Raw genomic sequence first — 17,899 nt, 5'->3', positions numbered from 1 at the left:
AGTTGCAGCAACAAAAAAGGGTATTTTGGCATGAGTAGTGGCAAATATTGGCACATTCAGTCATTCCATGATCACATTAAAGTTGAGTACTTTTGTGGTCACAGTGAACCCCGTGTGGCACCAGAATTTGCTTATATCATATGAAGATAATTCTTGACCTGTGGGTAAACTCAGGCCATTAATCAGCCCCTTCTATCAGCCAACTTGTGTGCTCGGATACAGGTACACTGAACGGATTTCGGCAACAAAGCATATTAATAAGCATTTCAGCTCCAAAATCTGCTCTGTATGCAGGGACCTAAGAAGGCTGATATGAGTGGAAGGGCTGATTCTCAGCCTGCGTTTATTTGCAGGCTGAGAGTCAGCATCACATGGCATAAGCCTAAAGCTGATGGCACATGGGGTTCACTTTAACAACCACAAAAAGTGTCAGAATTGATGTGAATGGAAAATGACTAACAGCCTTGTGTGGCCATAGCCTGAGCTGCTTACTCTGCTGTTCAAATTCACAGTTCAAGCTGCAGAATAGAAAACTATACTAGAAGGATTTTATTCAGCATTGGCAGAACCTCCTACATGCCTGATTTTGGCTACTCCTCTCAGGCTTTAATTATCGTTTCAATATTGTATGTGGAACCAGATCCAAACTCATTATTTAAACATTATTCTAACGTTGCTAGACTTTCTTTCCCACTTCTTCATTTGAAAGCATGTTATTGTCTATTATTTTGCAGTCTGTGTTAAAACATAGATTGGTTCAATTTGCCTTCAAATTGCTGTTAACCTGCACCTCCCAGAATCACTTGTCAGACTTTAGTTCAGTGGTTGAAGGGATGCAGATTAGACATCCCCATAATAAAAACAGTTACAGAGAGAGATCCTTTTTATGCTGGAACTATGCACCTTTATTTTAGTAACTCGAGAGAATTTTCCCAGGGTGTGCCCCTTATATGAAAGAGAGCATTGTATCATTGACATATGTTTAAAATATACATCAGTGTAGCTTTACTGCATGGGAAAGCCATCTTGATTTGTTCTGGCCATTGGTTAAGCAGGGAATCCATAAATACATCTGTCTGTATAAAACATATGAAGAATATCCAGCTAGTGGGATCAGCTTGTGCAGTACAGGAATGGGATCTATTATCTGGCATTATAGGAACCTGGGTTTTTCCAGATAAATGCGACTTTCTGTAATTTATATCACCATACTTTAAGGCTAACAAAAAAAACTTTTAACTTTTAACTAGAAAGGAAATTAGTAAAAAAAAAAAAAATGCTCAAACTGAACTCTTTGGAAAATGGACTGTCTGAATAATAGGTCCAATTTCCACATACATACACACACCGTAGAAAATAATGACTTGCATGGTATTTACCATCACAGGTTGGAATGCAAAGCAAAATGGAAGCAAAATTGCATCTGTTCAAATGCTTTTTAGGAAGATACTTGGCTTTAATACATGATTTCTAAACATGGGTCTTTCACTGAATTGCCAGATGCCTCTGCTTTGCGCTGCAAGGTACAATATACAAAGTGTTTGAATTTTATGGTTGGGTAGGCTTTATTGACTCTGTTGTTCACTTCTGCAAACTCTGTCAATGGGCCTTTCCACAGTACAAGTATGTCGTCCACAAATCTATGGTAGCTGATTATATACTTGGCAAATGAAGGAGCTACCGCAGCTCCCATCGACATCCCCTGTCTTTGCCAATAGTATGGGTTTGAAAATGCATTGGGTTTTCTTTTTATGTCTAATATGATCTAAAGTTTTTAAATGTTTTCTTATGTACTGGTGTGCCCTGTTTTTCTTCTTTGTGGACTTACAGGTAGCCCCCTTACAGTGAGCAAACAGATTTTAATTACCTGATGATGTACCAACCTAGTAACATGTATTTCTTTGAGAATGGTGCGATTTCAGTGCTTTATTTGTTCTCTTCTTCCCCATCTGTAGTGTTATGCTGGATAAGCCAACACTCATTGCAGGCCATAATATAATGGATTTCCTGTTTCCTGTGCATCGGGCTGTGCCCTTTTGATTTGACTGCCCTTTATAGTGGAAGAGAGTTGCTGTTGGACAGAGTTTATCCGCTGCACTTATGAATAGGTGGAAAAAACAAAGCAGCGGTAGAAGTGCTTTCCCAGAGCCCTTGTGCTGGTTAAATAAAGATATTTAATGCTCATCTGATAGCTGGGTGCGGCTCCGACAAGCCTTTTATTTTAGGACACACTTACAAATTATCCGCTGCTTGTCTTTGCTTCTGGATACCACACAGATTTTTAAGGAATGCTAACTTAAACCAAGTTTTCCATCTCTGCTTCACATGGCAAGAGTAATCCAAGTGAATGTATTTTCTTGTGTTCAGCTTCAATTGTCTGTCCATTAGCTTAACAGGAAATCTGAAGTAAAAATATTCTTGCTTCACACAGTAAAACTGCCATTAGACTAATGTTGACCATACATGCACAGCTATCATATATAGTTGTTAAGAACTGGCCATTCTATAACATATAGAGAAAAACATCTGTAAGCAAATCTTTAACTTAGTATTTTTCAGATATGTTGTACTGAACAATAACAGATTTGGTTACATTGGTTTATAGCAGTGATCACCAACCAGTGGCTCGTGAGCAACACATTACTCACCAACCCTTTAGGTTTGGTGAGGTAAGTTTTGGTTGCATAAAAACCAGGTGTACTGCCAAACAGCCTGTAGGCTGCCAGTCTGCATAGGGCTTACCAAATTGTCATCAGAGCACTTATTTTGTGCCACCCTGGAACACATTTGAATGTTGCTCAAAGGTAAAATGTTGTATCTGCATTATTACAAGACATGTTCTCTACAAAAAGTCCAGGCATATTCAGCATATCCCTTTATCCCATATGGGAGATCATGTGGTTTCCAGTTTTTAATAGGGACCATTATCAGAGTGCTCCAGTTAGTATTATGCAGGTATAAGAAATCCCTGAGATGAAATACAAGCTGGGGAATGAAACGACAAACAAGGCCAACACTGTGCCTTGTAGAGAGAAGGACACAAGGTTCTGCATCTCTGCAAAAAGGCATGTGCTGTAAGAGGTTTAGAATGAGATTCTGTCAATGACTTAAAACAAACACCTAAAAAACCCACAGGGTAAAAATCAAAGCATTGCCTTCGGTCAGCTGAATCCAAACTGTGCTGTATATCCAGTACTGGCAATCTGCAACTATCCCGAGTTGTTAAACTGCAGTTTCCAATGTCCTGTTGACAGCTGACCGCAGGGTGCATGGAGTGGTTCAGCAATGTGAAAGGCTGCAGATTGCTCAGCATTGGTTTACATACTACCTTTACAGAATGTATTATTTGGATTAATAGCTGTCGGTAGGAGGACACAAACCATTGGTATCACAGATCAATATATAAGTGTGCTAAGGATATTTATTATCAAAATAGGATGTGTTTCACTTTTAGGTCTACGCTTAAGGTGGCCATAGATGTTAGAGTTTTTAAAAGATCTTTTTGTTATTGTAAGACAAAGCTTATCTGGAAACAATCGTTTAAATGTACGATTTATCCATCAACTTAAAAGACCATTTAAAGCAATATTGTCTAGTTGAAGCCAGGAAAACTGTGGGTAACTGCCTGCTTGGCCCTGCAAACAATTGGACAATGGGTAGATTTCACTGTGACCAATGAAAATTTTCTAACCTGCCTGATCGATTTTCTGATCGATGTTGGACAAAAATTGCTAGATCGTTCGGCGCCCACTAACCTAACGATAATTTGACGGATTTATCAGATCGCAAAAGAATTGGTTGTTTCAGACAGAAAAATCTTAATGTCTATGGCCGCTTTTAGGGGTGTTGTTCATTTTCCAACACTTTTTTCAGTTCAGTTGTTTTCAGATAATTCATCAGAAAAAAAGAGATAATTGAAAAAGGTCTATTTGTGACTGTGTTTTGTTTATGGTAGCTGTTATAATTGATACAACAGTTGCTAGTACTCCACAGATGCTACTAAGAATTGTAGCAACTAAGGGCAGAGACACACGCTGCGATTCGTGGAGATTAGTCGCCCGGCGTCAAATCTCCTCTTCTTCAGGGCGACTATTCTCGTTTTTCGAACTAATTTGTTTACACTAATTAGTTTTTCGAAGTTGCAACTTCGGACGTCTTCGGAAAACGAAGCGATGCGAGTGCCATCCCACTGGCGATTTTCATTCTAACCGGCGGGAAGGCAGGGCAGGCAGGTCGGGGAGATTAGTCGCCCCGCAGAAAAGTAGATTTGTCGACGGGCGACTAATGTCCCCGAATCACAGCGCGTGTCTCTGCCCTAAATTAAGCAAATTGTAACAGGGCACTAGATCCAAAAGGAAGAATGTGAGGATCTCCAATAATCAAGAAGAAATATTGTTTAAAAAAAGTAGAAAATTTATTAGGACATAAAACCTAATGCGTTTCGTGCCTAATGGGGCACTTACTCTAGTGCCTATGATTTATATATGGTTTTATGTCCTAATAAATTTTCTACTTTTTTTAAACAATATTTGTTCTTGATTATTGGAGATCCTCACATTCTTCCTTTTGGATCTAGTGTCTTGGATTTTTGCACCTTGGGACTGAGGTGAACTGCTGTGAGTGAATCTCCTTGCTATTTACTTAATCATAAATTTTTTTGGTATTTAGAGTGGTACCATTTACATTGTATATTTTCTCTTGTGGCAGTACACACTCCCATTTGTCTCAAATTGTAACAGTTCAGAATCTGCAACTGGATCACTGAGCTGCCAGACTGATACACCAGAGGCAGGAGCATTAAAGGGATACTGTCATGGGAAAATTTTTTTTTTCAAAATTAATCATTTAATAGTGCTGCTCCGGCAGAATTCTGCACTGAAATCCATTTCTCAAAAGAGCAAACAGATTTTTTTATATTTAATTTTGAAATCTGACTTGGGGCTAGACATTTTGTCAATTTCCCAGCTGCCCCAAGTCATGTGACTTGTGCTCTGATAAACTTCAATCACTCTTTACTGCTGTACTGCAAGTTAGAGTGATATCACCCCCTCCCTTTTTCCTCCCAGCAGCCAAACAAAAGAACAATGGGAAGGTAACAAGATAACAGCTGCCTGGTAGATCTAAGAACAGCACTCAATAATAAAAACCCATGTCCCACTGAGACACATTCAGTTACATTGAGAAGGAAAAACAGCAGCCTGCCAGAAAGCATTTCTCTCCTAAAGTGCAGGCACAAGTCACATGACGGGGGGCAGCTGGGAAATTGACAAAATGTCTAGCCCCATGTCAGATTTCAAAATTGAATATAAAAAAATCTGTTTGCTCTTTTGAGAAATCGATTTCAGTGCAGAATTCTGCTGGAGTAGCACTATTAACTGATGTGTTTTGAAAAAAACATGTTTTCCGATAACAGGATCCCTTTAAACTTAAATTTTGGAAAAACAGGGGGAAAAAAGGAAAATAATTGAAAAAAGCCTTTGTTTGAGGTAAAATGAAAACAACTAAACTGCAAAAAAAAGAAAAAGTTTTGAGTGGTGAACAGGCCCTTTAAGTATCCTGCTAAAACTCTCATACAATGATTCAGTCAGACTTTATTATTTTTATACTTTATACATGTACTGTATAAGGTTAATCATATGCTGGGCTTTAACCATGTTAATGACATCATGTCGTATGATTTGTGCTAAAGGTGCATCTGCTATTCACAAATGCGTTTTCAGGCTAAAAAAAGACTAGCGTTTCCCATTGAAGGGAAAGAAAGATGGCAGTGGGCAGATTTAGGCTGGCAGTGAATATGTACTATGTGCTATTATATGAGAGCCATCTCAATGCACCTTTGCCCCTTGTCATTCACTATAATATTAATACCTTGCCACTGCTGGTGAAAAAAAAAAACTTTGGCCAAAAACTTTAAATCACTGAATGAGTTAGCCTGAAAAACGCCCTGTTGGCCACCAGCTGCTGGTCAAACAGTCTCCTTTTCTGGTGTCTGAGCAATGAACCATTGGTCCTTAAGTGTCCTTAATATCTTAATGGATATTTATGGCAGCAATGGCTTTGAAGGTCTGATGCTCACGTGGAATCACTATGCAGAACTGCAGTTTACACAGCTGATGTTGGAGCACCAAGATCGTGCTGCACTTTACTTTTTAAACATGTGTCCCATTTCTTTGTACTGTACAGCCCACCCTTCACTACATGTCCATGCTCTTGTCTACACTGTATTCCCTTGACTATACAGCAAGTAGAAGAACATGCTATAGGGCCATTTGGGTATATATTTATTTTAGTTATTAGAAGCTTGAAATGCCAGTGGTTTTTGTTTAATTTCTGACATATGTGCGTGTATACAAACAAGCTGAAAGAAATAGCTCCATTGCATTCATGGGCCTCAGAGGAGCAAAGAAATGTCTTGCATCCTCATTGCCACATATAGGCGTGTGACTCTTAATAGAAAAGGAAAGATGAGTCTCTGCAGATTCCAGCTATTTGTTAGACCACAATCAGTAACGGAACAAGTAGTTCCCAGACCCAGGTGCAAGACCTGATCCCCCAACCCTCTCCGGATGCATTTTTTTGTATCAGATTTGTGCCAGCACTAGTGTCCAGTGAGCCCTGAGGGGGTGCAGGCCCCTGCCCAGCGTTGACACTTGATTCAAGCATTGACACTTGGTTCCAGCAAATTCTCATTTTGCTGTCATTTATGGTTTTGTTAGATCATTGCCAGGAATAATAATTACTGCTTGTTTGAAATATAGGTATTTGATCTCTTATCCAAAATAAGCTCTGAATTACATGAAAGACATCCTCCATAGAGTTTTTTTCAAGCAAATATTTTAAAATGCTTTAAATTATTTTTTTTTCTCTATAACAATAAACAGCACCTTAAAGGGGTGGTTCACCTTTAAGGTAACTTTTAGTATGTTTTACAATGGCCAATTCTAAGCAAGTTTTCAATTGGTTTTCATTACTTATTCTTTATAGTTTTCTAGTTTAGTTGCTGACCCCTTCCAAAAAGCAAATACTCTGTAAGGCTACAGATGTATTGTTATTGTTACTTTATTACTGATCCTTCTACTAGCAATGTAATTAACCACCAAACGTTAGGGACCCCAAGTGATTATAAATACTTACCTGATACCTGACGCTTCTGAGCAAGCAGTTTCTCTAGCAGTTTTCTACTAAAAGGAGCACAGGCCCTGGATAACAGGTAAGTGATTATAATCACCCAGTGATTTATACTTTCCTTCTCCTTTAAAGTCATGTGACTGCAAGGATTCTGCTGAATGCTAATATTTCTGCAACTTGGATGCTTGGTTTGAGATGTTTTACAAATACTTTATTATTAACATTTATTTTTAGAGCGCCAACATATTTTGCAGTGCTTGGAGGTTCAATGATCCCATTCAGATCTTTCCGCTACTGTTGGATTTTGCGCCTTTACCAGTAATAATTACCAGGACATGAGATTAAAAAAAAGAACATTACAGCCGTTTCAAAATATGTAATTTTATAGAAAGTCTATGGGGGGAATGTAATATGTAATTTTTGAACAAATCGTTTTAACCAACATTCGCAGTGGATGAAATACGATTTTGCAATTGCTAAACCTTTTTTGCAACAGAATATTTACTGAAACTCCAGAGCAGGTGTTAACACTAAACCTTTGATTAGCAAAAATGCACAATGTTATTTTCACCGGCAACTGTTTTTACATTGCGAGCAGTGCAAAACATTTGCAAAAACATCATTTTAAATAACACCTGCAACTTTTAATTACATTCCCCCTTATGTATTAAGTAGCAAAAACCTGGCCAGCCCAGATAAATGTGGAATTATTGCGAAGACACTTGCATGAGCGGTGGCCTTTGTGTAATTGGTTGAATGGTCCTGTGAAAACATACATTCATGGACTGTATTTAATAATACTGGGCAGGATTGTATTAAAAACAAATTCTATAAAATAGAGCTGTAGTGGTCCAAAGCAGACCCAATGTGCATTCCTAATACATAAACATATTTACTGGCTTAAAATCCACAAAGACAATTTAAATGTGGCCTTATTTTTGTAAAAGGCATGCTTTCACTATCATAAAATTGTACGTTTTTGGCAATATCTGTTGCTCTTCAAATTTTCAGCATAACTTTTCTCCAAAAGTGCTATATTTTTCTGTGATCCTAAGAGAGAGGCCATGCACAGACTGTACAGTCTGTGGTGTAAACTGTTTGAGAATTCTGTCATTGACCCAGCTGAATGCATCTGAAGAGGTGCTGTTGTTCTTCCCTCATCTGTCTGCAATCCATCGACTCACGAGGCAGGTTCCAGTGGAATCTCAGGACAGCCTATTTAAAATAGCTCTTGGAAGTGTCTATGCAGGAATACACGGATGGGCAATGAGGTAAAAAAAAGTGCCCAACCATGTCTGAAAGTGCTTGGCTGCCTTAAAGGGATCCTGTCATCGGAAAACATGTTTTTTTCAAAACACATCAGTTAATAGTGCTACTCCAGCAGAATTCTGCACTGAAATCCATTTCTCAAAAGAGCAAACAGATTTTTTTATATTCAATTTTGAAATCTGACATGGGGCTAGACATTTTGTCAATTTCCCAGCTGCCCCTGGTCATGTGACTTGTGCCAGCACTTTAGGAGAGAAATACTTTCTGGTAGGCTGCTGTTTTCCTTCTCAATGTAACTGAATGTGTCTCAGTGAGACATGGGTTTTTACTATTGAGTGTTGTTCTTAGATCTACCAGGCAGCTGTTATCTTGTGTTAGGGAGCTGCTATCTGGTTACCTTCCCATTGTTCTTTTGTTTGGCTGCTGGGGGGGGAAGGGAGGGGGTCGATATCACTCCAACTTGCAGTACAGCAGTAAAGAGTGATTGAAGTTTATCAGAGCACAAGTCACATGACTTGGGGCAGCTGGGAAATTGACAATATGTCTAGCCCCATGTCAGATTTCAAAATTGAATATAAAAAAATCTGTTTGCTCTTTTGAGAAATGGATTTCAGTGCAGAATTCTGCTGGAGCAGCACTATTAAATGATTCATTTTGAAAAAAATTTTTTTTCCCATGACAGTATCCCTTTAAGGCTGCTAACTAGTTAATGGAGAACTTTCTGCTTCAGAAGGCATGTGTGGTGAAAGCAGTTAGGTGCTCACACGGGTGCCCAGACTGTTTTGCGTGTGCAGAGCTTTAACTGGCATCCATGGGGAATGTGGACACATAACAAAATAGCTAGAAGGGAAGAGGCAGCAGCCAAACCTGCACAGAGGGGGTCTGGGATTTCTGAAAACATTGGACCCTTAGTATTGGGCCAGCTGGCTGCTCTGAAAATAACTCATTGTCTGTATGGCCGCTACTGCAAAAGGGGCACTTTTCAGGGGTGAGGTTGAAAGGTGGATTTGGGAATCTGGAATTTGAGATGTGTATATATGAGAGCTGAGAGGGAGTAGCCGGCCCTGTAGGGAGCTTGCACAGATGTGCTACAGCACACAGCGTAACTACATTTGGCTACCTCCCCCATTTCCAAATCCCTGCCCCCATTTACCATATCATAGGGGGGCTCATTTACTGCTTTCAGATACCTAAAGAGGGTGTCTGCCATATTTAGAATCCAGAAGTGCAGCCAGGGTAGCACAAGCCTTATATCTCTGCTTTGATAAAGGCTATGTAAAGGGACAAAGTTACTCTGATCTGTTTGGGATTTAAGCCCCCACTTGAAATAATAAATGGCACCATTAAACATTAAAACAATTAGACTTTTTGCTTCAAATAAAGATGCCTGTTTTTCTTTCCTTGCAGTTTTACTCTGCAGTCCAATTTTAAAAATGATTCTTCAAGCTATGTAAATGCCTGCTTTGTATAATGTACAAACGCACCGTTAAAGATAAATTCACTAACAACATCTTGCTATAAAGGCATTGCGTTGTGTAAACACCTACTGGCCACAAGCCATAGGCATGGATGGGGCATTGTACAACATTGGCAGAATATGATAGCAGGTCATTAATCAGAGCAAAAAGCAAATAAATTTCCTGCTGTATTAGGGAGAAAATACTAGGGCTGTGCAAGTAATTCCTGGGTGTTTATGCTTCAGTCCCTGCTGCTAAACAATTAAAGGCAAACTAAGCCCTCTTTATAGTCAGAAAGGAAGTACAGGTATGGGACCCTTTATCCAGAATCATATGTGGAAAAGAGAGGAGGCTGCTGTCCATGGAAGGCTGAAATCAGCCAGCGGATTTCATCTAACTGATTTCGGTTCTAACTAAAAGAACCATAAACTTTACTGAAGTCTTTTTCTCCCCCCATCAACCACATTGTATTGGGAAGAGGGAATTGTGAGATGCTGATTATGCTGCCTGGGAATTTTGGGGTATGTGATTGATTTGGCTGGATATTATGCATTTTGGAGGGTAGATTTCTCAGCTCTTGTGCCAAGCAGAGCTCCTGGCTCTCTTTTTATGAACGAGGTGTTAGACCAGTAGGCATTGGAGAGACCATTGTGCTTCTTTGCTTGATGGTAGACAAAGAGCTCAATACTGCTTACAATCTAAAACTGTAAGTTATTTGATGGTACTGTACTTGATGGTAACTAAGCTGCAAAACAATCTTATTGGCTTTATGTAATGCTTAATGTTTTTGTTTTCATAGCCATAAGGGGGAATGTAATTAAAATCACAAGTGTTTACAAAGGTTTAGCATTGCTAACAATGAAAAATAATATCACTCGTTATCGCTAAGCAAAGGTTAGCAGGAACACGTTCTTAGGAGTTTCATTAAATACTTTGTCACAAAAAACTCCTTTGCAGTTGCGAAATTTTATTACATACACTGCACATGTTCGCAAACGCCATTTGTTCACAAACTTAGAGGAAGTTACTGAGGTCTGAAATCGGTCAAAAAGGATGCAAACATTGAAAATCTTGGTCGCAAAAGTTTGCAGTGGCCTTTGCGATTGGTTTTTTTCGCTAACAAAACATATTACAGTCCCCCATAAAGGTCTGGTGATCTAAATTACACAAAAATATTGATCTGGAAACCCCTTGTCTCATCACCCCAGATAATGTGCTGTATACATGTATTTAAAGGGATAATGACACTAAAAAAACGACTTTTTAAAATATGAAAGTATATTAAAAGTTACCTATAGGTCATGTTGATTTTTTTTGCAGGTTGGTTTTTGTAAGTTATTGTTAGCTGAAGTTCCTAAACCTGACTGTTTTGCCAACCTGACTGTCCCTTCTTAATCTGTCAGTTAGAGTTTCTAATGTTAACAGACTCCTGCTGCACAAATATGGCAGCCCCCTCATACAGACAGGTAGGGGCAGATTTACATAGGGTCGAATATCGAGGGTTAATTTACCCTCGATATTCGACTGCCGAATGTAAATCCTTTGACTTTGAATATAGAAGTCGAAGGATTTAGCGATATTCCTATGATCGAACGATCAAAGGAATAATTGTTCGATCAAACGATTAAATCCTTCGAATCGAACGATTCGAAGGATTTTAATCCATCGATCGAAGGATTTTCCTTCGATCAGAAAATGCTTAGGAAGCCTATGGGGACCTTCCCCATAGGCTAACATTGGCCTCGGTAGGTGGCGAACTAGGGGGTTGAAGTATTTTTTAAAGAGACAGTACTTCGACTATCGAATGGTCAAATAGTTGAACGATTTTTAGCTCGAACCGTTCGATTCGAAGTCGTAGTCGAAGGTCGAAGTAGCCCATTCGATGGTCGAAGTAGCCATATTCGACCATTCGAAATTCAAAGTATTTTTTCTTCTATTCCTCCACTCGAGCTAAGTAAATGGGCCCGTAATGTAAAGGCATTGTGCAAATACGTTATGGCAAAGTTATAAGTAGCTTTCAAAGGCAATATTATGATAGATGTAAAAAAGAGTTTAATTTCTGGTGTCAGTATCTCTTTAATAACTTGCCCATTGAAATTTGTGGTGCTTTCTACTCAGTCCACTTAAAAGTGAGTCACAATAGTCTTTACTGAAAAAAAAGAGATCTGAATTGAAACAGAGAAAACTATAGTTAAAAAAAGAAAAAGCTATAATTATATACTAATTTAAACTTTAATGTGTGCTGTTTGTTTTAAAAAAACTACAAATGTTCGGTGGTTGTAAAGTTGGAAATGTAATTGAAACTGAAAGCACTGTCGCTGTGTCTGACTCTTGAAACAATTTATCAAAGCCAAGGCTCCAATTACCACAATGCCTTGCATGCTTCATAGTTCCATTATCCTTGCCATATATTCCCAGATCTGATTGGGCAATTGGAATGATTTTAACCATATTGCATAGTCTGGACATTTATATCAGCTCGATATAAGTTATCCAATCAGTCACATACCTAGAGGTCTGGCCACTGTATGGCTTCTTTTAATCTAGCTTCTACTACAAGTATAGGATTATCCGGAAACCACTTATCCAGAGAGCTCCAAATTACGGAATGGCCATCTCCCATAGACTCCATTTTATCCAAATATTTAAAAATTATGACATTTTTCTCTGTATTAATAAAACAGTACCTTGTACTTGATCAAAACTACGAAATAATTAATCCTTATTGGAAGCAGAACCAGCCTTTTGGGTTTATTTAATGTTTACATGAGTTTCGAGTCTAGACTTAAGTTATGAAGACCCAAATGGAAAGATCAGTTGTCCGGAAAAACCCAGATCCCGAGCATTCTCGATAACCGGTCCCATACCTGTACATTGTTTCAAGAGTCAGAACGAGCAGTGTAGCGAATAGCAAATGACAAACAAATACTGCTAAAGCAACTACATCTAAAATACATTTAAACCAATAAAAAGTTGTAATAAATGTATATTTAAAAGTTGTGTAGTGAAACCATTTATAAATGACGTGAAAGTAGCATTATACCATTTGTTTTATATTGTCAAGAAAAACAGTAAAACTTTAGTTCCGTGTCTCCAGTGAGCTTCAGTTGCAGGGAAAATATCCTCAACACTTAGCAGTTATTCAGGCGTTTCGCAGTAAGGCATGTAAAATTAGAAATTAGGATACCAGTTGTTGCATCCTCACTTTAAAGAGGCGGTTCACCTTTAAGTTAGTATCTTACAGAATGGGTAATTCGAAATAACTTTTCAATTGGTCTTCATTATGTTTTTTTATTATAGATATTCAATTATTTGCCTTCTGATTCTTTCCAGTTTTCAAATGGGGATCATCAAAAAACAAATGCTCTGTAAGGCTACTTCACTTTGATTGCTACTTTTTATTACTCATCTTTCTATTCAAGCCTCTACTATTCATATTCCAATATCTCATTCAAATCAATGCATGGTTGCTAGGGTAATTGGGAACCTAGCTACCAGATTGCTGAAAGTGTGAATTGGAGAGCTGCTGAATAAAAAGCTAAATAACTCAAAAACCACAACTAATGCAAAATGAAAATCAATTGCAAATCATCTCAGATTATCACTCTCTACATCATACTAAAAGTCAATTTAAAGGTGAACAACCCCTTTAAGAGGTTGAAGTCTGGAAAGTGGTGGCTGTCACAGAGCTGCAAACAGTTAACTGCTTGCTTGCCCGGGATGACACATAATATATAGTGCACGCTGGGGAGTCGCTATCTGTGAAATATTCAGTAAGTGTGTGGGAAGCACAGAACTGTTTTTCACTGAGGCAGAGGAGTAAACTGCTTTTCACTGAGGCAGAGGAGTAAAATCATGGATTAGACAAAAGTAAATATCTTCTTGTCTGCCGTAAATTACACTTTCCTTCCCTGTGTTAGGCGTATCTCTAAAATGCATCAATGGCAGCAACAAAAACTGCAAATATCTCCTGCAAACCAATTCTGTGCTAACTATTCCTATGATACATCGATGGGTTTGATGTCAAAGTTTGTGGGGAGTCTGTATATTGCAGATCATTTTTCTCTTTTATTAATAAATCAGCGTAAAAATGGAAAGCACATGCAGTCACAGTCTTTTAACCAATATGAAGGCATTTAGCCTTAGCCCCAGTGTCCTGGATCATAGTAACAGGGTTCCAGGCCTTCCTATTTACCTAATCCCCTTATCAGTTTGCAGGTAGGGTGCCAAAACTGTCAGTGAGTCTGTAGGCTGCCTTTATACAGACTGGCACTCTTAAAAAACAAAAACAAAAAAAACTAATTTTGAGCTCTTTGTTTGAATGGCCCTTGTCTTTATTGTTATTTCATTTTTGGGCACAGAATGCAACAGACATTTTCAGTAGGGATGGGCCAAATCCACTATTTTGAATTTGGCTGAAGCCCCGAATTCTTTTAGAAAAATTTGGCCAAATACTGAACCGAATACGAATCCTACTTTGCATAGTGGGAAGGGGAAACATTTTTTAATTCCTTGTTTTGTGACAATAAGTCACTCGATTTCCCTTCCCGTATATGCAAATTAGGATTCGGATTTGGCTGAATCCTGCCGAATCTCGAACTGAATCCTGGATTCGGTGCATCCCTATAATTCAGGGACCATCCTTTTATCTGGGAGTATGTCCTCTACTACTCCTTAGGACAATGGTACACACAATGTTTTGTGACCACGGTAAATCTATGCTACCTCAGGCTGCAAAACCTTTTTTTTTCCATTGGCGGTAAGTTAATTCACTGGTGGGAAAACAATACTTGTCATGTTACTTTGGAAAGTAGTGGTGTTACCCGTGAGTAAGTGCTTGTCATAGAATGTGTAAAGCTATACTCTACTATGGTTTAAGTAAAATTTACATTTATTTTACTCTGTCTGTTTGTGGGAATCTGTGAGTGCCAGCCACAAAATCTTTTGTTTGCGTTGAAACGATGGGTACCTCAACTAGTAAAATGTGATAAAAAAGAGTGTGTACGGTATATTGATTTAAAGTCAGAATTGGCCATTTAGAAGTAGTAAAGAGTATGACTTGCATTAAAAAGGGACCTGTCACCTGAAGAAATCATTCCAAATCCTATAATATGATTTTAGTCAAGCAAAATTAACTTTACTTACACTAAACTATTTAAATCTTGTTTCTTCTGTTTTAGAATTCATAGTCCCAGTAAGCAGACAGGTGCCATTTTGTGGGTGTAACTAAAGCAAGCTATGCATCATGCCAAATTCCTGTTTATGCGGCAGAATGGTGAATTTGTGGAGTATAGGGATGTCTAGGAAGTGTAGAATTGAAAGTGAAAGTAATATATGACTGACAGCTAAGAATTTTAATAATGTATATAACAGGTATGGATGTTTTTAAGGAAAAAAAAGAATTGTTTTTCATGTTTAATTTGAAAAGAACATTCATTATACAGCTTTTTATATGTGGGTGACAGGTCCCCTTTAAGAGCCTGTACACTCAGAGTGGGCCTTTGCAGATGTAGGCGGAGAGTAGTGTGTAGGTACAGTATATAATGCACAAGAGCCCAGAATATCATGTAAATTATAAATGGTACTTAGTAATGTCAACGGTTATACAGTAGAACCCCCAGTTTTCCGGTTTTCCGGAATTGATGCAGTTTTGTCGTTGTCCCATCGAGGAAGGCAAGGAAAGATATTATAAATCTCCTCAGAGTTGCAAGCCTTTGGCCTCATTATATGGTCTTGGAACTCCTCGGTGACTTACAGTATCCTTATATTTTCAATAGGGGGTACTTTATTCACTATATAATTTGCAGGGTCAAAGGGGTGAGTGTCCTCTCAGCACTTGGGAAAGCAAGGTAAGATGGATGTGCAGCTCCACATAGAAACCTACATGGCCTTGTGTGTGTGTGTTTTTTGTTTTTATTTATAAAATGAGCATCAGCCCAGTGAACAGACCTAGCGATTTAATTCATTGCTTTTGTCAGATGAGACTTAGGAATTCCTGCTGAAATAGGGGTTTGCTCCAAGGTTGAATAGGCTATATACAGCTACACATCTAAGTAAGCTTTTTTTAAACTGAAAGATACCCTTGATGATAAATGGTTATTACTTTGTACTAAGCTTGGCCTGTGTCTTCCTCATTTAGGCTACCTGACCTACCTTTAAATGGATTGGTGATGTGCACAGGACAGGCATATAGTGAGATCTGTGGCTTTGCTTTTTTTGCCGTGCTCTTTGTATTCACAATCCACAATTGTTTGAATTAATTCTTTCCTTTTTTTCTTCTTTGCTTTGTGTTCCCGCTGCCATATATTGATGTATGCACTTTTTCTGAACTGCTATCACCTTGTGCCCTGTTTTCCACTAAGAGTTTCCTCCACCCTCTTTTCTATTACTTTTTTCATCCCCTTTATGAACTTTTGTTTTTGTTTGCCCACTTTTTGCTTCTCTTTTCTCCAAAAATTTAAAATGTTTTAAAACAATGAAAATATAATGTGCTGCACTGGTAAAACTGGTGTGTTATTTCAGAAACTCTACAATAGTTTATATACAAAAGCTGCTGTGCAGCCATTCAAAGTTGAAAAAGGAGAAAAGGCACAGGATACACAGCTGACAACAGATAAGCTCTGTAGTATACAATGGAATTCTTCAGAACGTATCTATTATCTACTGTGTATCCTGTGCTTGAAAGGCAGCCCACATGGCTACACAGCAGTGTGTTTATATAAACTATAATTGTGTTTCTGAAGTAAACACATCAGTTTTACCAGGGCAGGGCACCGGAACATTACATTGTCATTCCATTAAAACATTTCCATTTTTTGTTTTACTGTTCCTTTAACTTTCTGTTGCACTTGCCCCTTTTATTCTCACCTTCCATGTTTGTAGGTGGGTATGTGACTGGATGTACAGAATGAAACAAGTAAAGGTGGCCATACACTGAGAGATACGCTCGTTTGACGATGTCGCCAAACGAGCGGATCTCTCTCCGTTATGCCCACCTTGAGGTGGGCAATATCGGTCTGATCCGATCGTGGGCCCTAGGGCCCAATGATCGGATCCTAACGAATGGGAACCGGCGGTCGGATTGCGGGACCGCATCAACGAATAGATGCGGCCTCGATCAGACTGGATTTTTAGTCCCATCTGATCGAGACCTGCCCGACTTTTGGCCAGATCTCGATCGGGGAAGCCCGTCAGGGGGCCCCATACACGGGCCAATAAGCTGCCGACGCAGTCTGTCGGCAGCTTTTATCTGCCCATGTATGGCCAACTTTAGTTATTTGTAATATAATTCTTGGAGCATATACCTCCGTTGCTATGAGCCTGCCTACATGATTGTATGGCCATTTTTATAGTCACATTTTCAGTTTAACTATAGCATTATGCATTATGGTATAATAGCATGCATTATATATATAATATAGTGACACTAATAAGTTTTTTCTGTTTTTTGTGAAAAAGAATTGTAATTCTTGGATTTGGTTTTCATTTAGAGCTCCATGAACCTTCCTCCAGATAAGGCACGGCTCCTGCGGCAATATGATAACGAAAAGAAGTGGGATCTTATCTGTGACCAGGTATGGCTTGAGGGTTTTATCCAGCTTGTGTTTAGAGAAGCCCACAAAACATGCACAGCATCTAATAGCTAGACTCTTGTCTGTAGAGGGCAAATGGTCTTTTATACCTGAAGAAGGGCTTAAATGGATTGATGATGTCTGATGATGATTGGATTGATGATATCTAAGCAGTCTGCTGCTTGTGAGGTGGTTCAAGTGAACCACTAATTTGCTCTTGTGGTCAGTGAAACTTTAACTTACAGGGCTGCTGGTAACCCAAAGTGGGAAGCAACAAAAAAAATTATTAAAACAGAAATAGGAAACAATGCTCAACTTATTTCACAAATGGAGGTTAAAACTCACATGCATTTTAAAATCAGTACAGGTATGGGATCTGTTATCTGGAAATCCGGTAATCCAGAAAGTTCCGAATTACAGAAAGACTGTCTCCCATAAACTCAATTTTATCCAAATAATCCAAATTTTTAAGGA

At 38.6% G+C, this 17,899-nt stretch overlaps 1 protein-coding gene across 7 annotated transcripts in view; it reads left to right on the top strand.

The window, feature by feature from the left end:
• Positions 1-17,899, top strand: part of LOC108709808 (formin-like protein 3) — a 67,988-nt gene that overhangs the window by 16,791 nt on the left and 33,298 nt on the right. For all 7 annotated transcript variants that reach the window (XR_005965895.1, XM_041584366.1, XM_018249979.2 and 4 more), the window contains one exon: positions 17,345-17,428. Coding sequence is in view for 6 of the 7 variants with exons in the window: in XM_041584366.1 (XP_041440300.1) it covers positions 17,345-17,428 (84 nt within the window). In the remaining variant the exon portion in view is untranslated. The remainder of the gene's footprint in view (positions 1-17,344; positions 17,429-17,899) is intronic.

Source organism: Xenopus laevis, chromosome 2S (assembly GCF_017654675.1).
Source record: "Xenopus laevis strain J_2021 chromosome 2S, Xenopus_laevis_v10.1, whole genome shotgun sequence".
In the NCBI taxonomy this organism is placed as follows: Eukaryota; Metazoa; Chordata; class Amphibia; order Anura; family Pipidae; genus Xenopus; species Xenopus laevis.
The sequence above is the reverse complement of the archived record's forward strand: the minus strand, read 5'-3'. Positions and strand labels throughout refer to the sequence as shown.